At 61.1% G+C, this 2,005-nt stretch overlaps 1 protein-coding gene across 1 annotated transcript in view; it reads left to right on the top strand.

The window, feature by feature from the left end:
* Positions 1–1,116: 1,116 nt before the first annotated feature.
* Positions 1,117–2,005, top strand: part of MMP21 (matrix metallopeptidase 21) — a 7,855-nt gene continuing 6,966 nt past the window's right edge. Inside the window, exons 1-2 of the mRNA XM_040623826.1 lie at positions 1,117–1,278; positions 1,773–2,005. The exon at positions 1,773–2,005 is cut by the window's right edge and continues 332 nt beyond it. Coding sequence (XP_040479760.1) covers positions 1,117–1,278; positions 1,773–2,005 — 395 coding nt within the window. The remainder of the gene's footprint in view (positions 1,279–1,772) is intronic.

The raw sequence follows: 2,005 nt of genomic DNA on the forward strand, positions 1-2,005 counted from the left end.
GTTCCATGAGGGCAAAGAATGAGTCCATCATGTTCATTTCTGTATTCCCTGTCCCTAGAATAGTAAGGAGTATTTGAAGAATGAATGAGTAGCTAAAGGCAGCCCCCATACCTGCACACTGGCTGTTAGCAGACCTGTGATGCTGGCATTCCAAGCTCTCACCTGCAGCCATAGTGCCTGGAGGGCCTGACTCCCTTCTCAAGCTTTCTGGACGGGACCAGTTACAAATTCCAGGCAGCTGAGCTCATTTTTTCTCCCCCTTTCCCTCCTCTAATAGAATCCTTCATGAGGGGAAATGGAGGGGGGCAGTTCTAGAACGTCAGGTGATTCTGGTTTATCCTTATGTAAAAATCCCTTGGCCCACAGACTAGGACACCACACGGCCATTAACTAGGATGGTGAATACCTACACTGACGAACACAGAAAGGTGCCCATGACCTTCCACTGAGTTTTAGGTAATAGAGAATATGATTTATACAAAATCATCCACACACAAGTCCTTCCCTGTGCATGTACCCAATATGTGTACCTACAAGAACATTCACTAAAACATTACCATCTGAATCACTGGATTTCCTCCAAAATTTACATTTTCCTATACTAAGTATTCCTTTTATTAAAAGAAGCAAAAACAACAAGAAGAGATCAGAGAAACAAAACATCCCCAACCCAGCTGACCAAGAAAGAAAACGGTGGGCAGGCAGTAAAGCCGCAGGCGCAGTGGGCCCCAGTGGGCTGTGAGGGGCGACGCTTTAAGCCTCTGCCACCAGGGCCGGTGGACTTGGGGGCCAGTGCACAGCCATTCAGGCAGCAGCTTGCCCACGAGCCTGTCACCACAGACACGAAATCGGCAGGCGGCTGCCAGGTCGGAATGTAATTACCCGAGGACGCCGCGAACATTCTCACCCCAACAAGAAGCGTGCTCCTGGGGTCTTCAAAGGGCAGCGCGGCCAGGAGCGGCCGGGCCTCCTGGTGGGCACACTTCAGGCCTGGGTGAGAAGGCCTTGGAAACGCGCGTGTCCCCGGGGCTGCTTATAAAAGCACCCGGGGCCTGCGCCTCGGGAGGGAGACGGGGCGACAGCGCTAAGGCGGGAGGGCAGGGCTCCGCCGGGGCCATGCTGGCCGCCTCCGTCGTCCGCCGGACCCTGCTGCTCTGCTGGCTCGCTGCGCCCCGGCCAGCACGGCCCGAGCCACTCTTCCACAGCCGGGACCGCTCGGACCTGGAGCCCGCCCCGCTGCGCCGGGCCCAGCCCATCGCGGACCTTCTCGCTGCGCAGGTAGGAGCAGCCCCGGCAACCGCCACACTCACGGGCACCCGCGGGCGCGTGCACACCAGGCGCATGCGCACAGGCACATGCACGCGCAGACTGGTGCACACGGCAGGCACGCATGTACCTACGTACGCACACGGACACGCGCCCGTGCAGGCATGGGCAGATGTGGACACGGGCACACGCAGGCACGTGCACAGGGGCACACATGCACACGCAGGCACGTGCACAGACCGACACTTGCGCAAGCGCATCCACAGGCACGTGGCAGCCACACCGCCTCACGTGAGGGGCCTCCCAGAAAGAACCGATGACCACGGACTAGAAATGCTGCACCGCACAGGTAACCACGCACTGCGTACGCAGATCCGCATGAGGACGTACAAGCCTTGCGCGTCCCGTCCCCTCCAGACACCCACTAGGTGACAGAAACACACGCCCGCGTCCTAGCCGCTCAGTCCGCGCCCCCCGCCCCGCGGGTCGGTACCTCTCTTCCGCAGCGATTCCTGTCCAAGTACGGCTGGGCCGACGCGCCTTCCGGGCCCCGGAGTCCCAGCCCCGACGCGCCGCCCGCGGGCCCCCGGGCCACCGCCCTGGCCGAGGCCGTGCGCAGGTTCCAGAAGGTCAATGCGCTGCCGGCGAGCGGGCGGCTGGACGCGGCCACGCTGGCGGCCATGAACAGGCCGCGCTGCGGCGTCCCCGACACGAGGCCCCTGCCGCCCCCCGCCTTGGG

The sequence above is a fragment of the Ursus maritimus genome, unplaced genomic scaffold (assembly GCF_017311325.1).
Source record: "Ursus maritimus isolate PB19 unplaced genomic scaffold, ASM1731132v1 scaffold_7, whole genome shotgun sequence".
Classification (NCBI taxonomy): domain Eukaryota; kingdom Metazoa; phylum Chordata; class Mammalia; order Carnivora; family Ursidae; genus Ursus; species Ursus maritimus.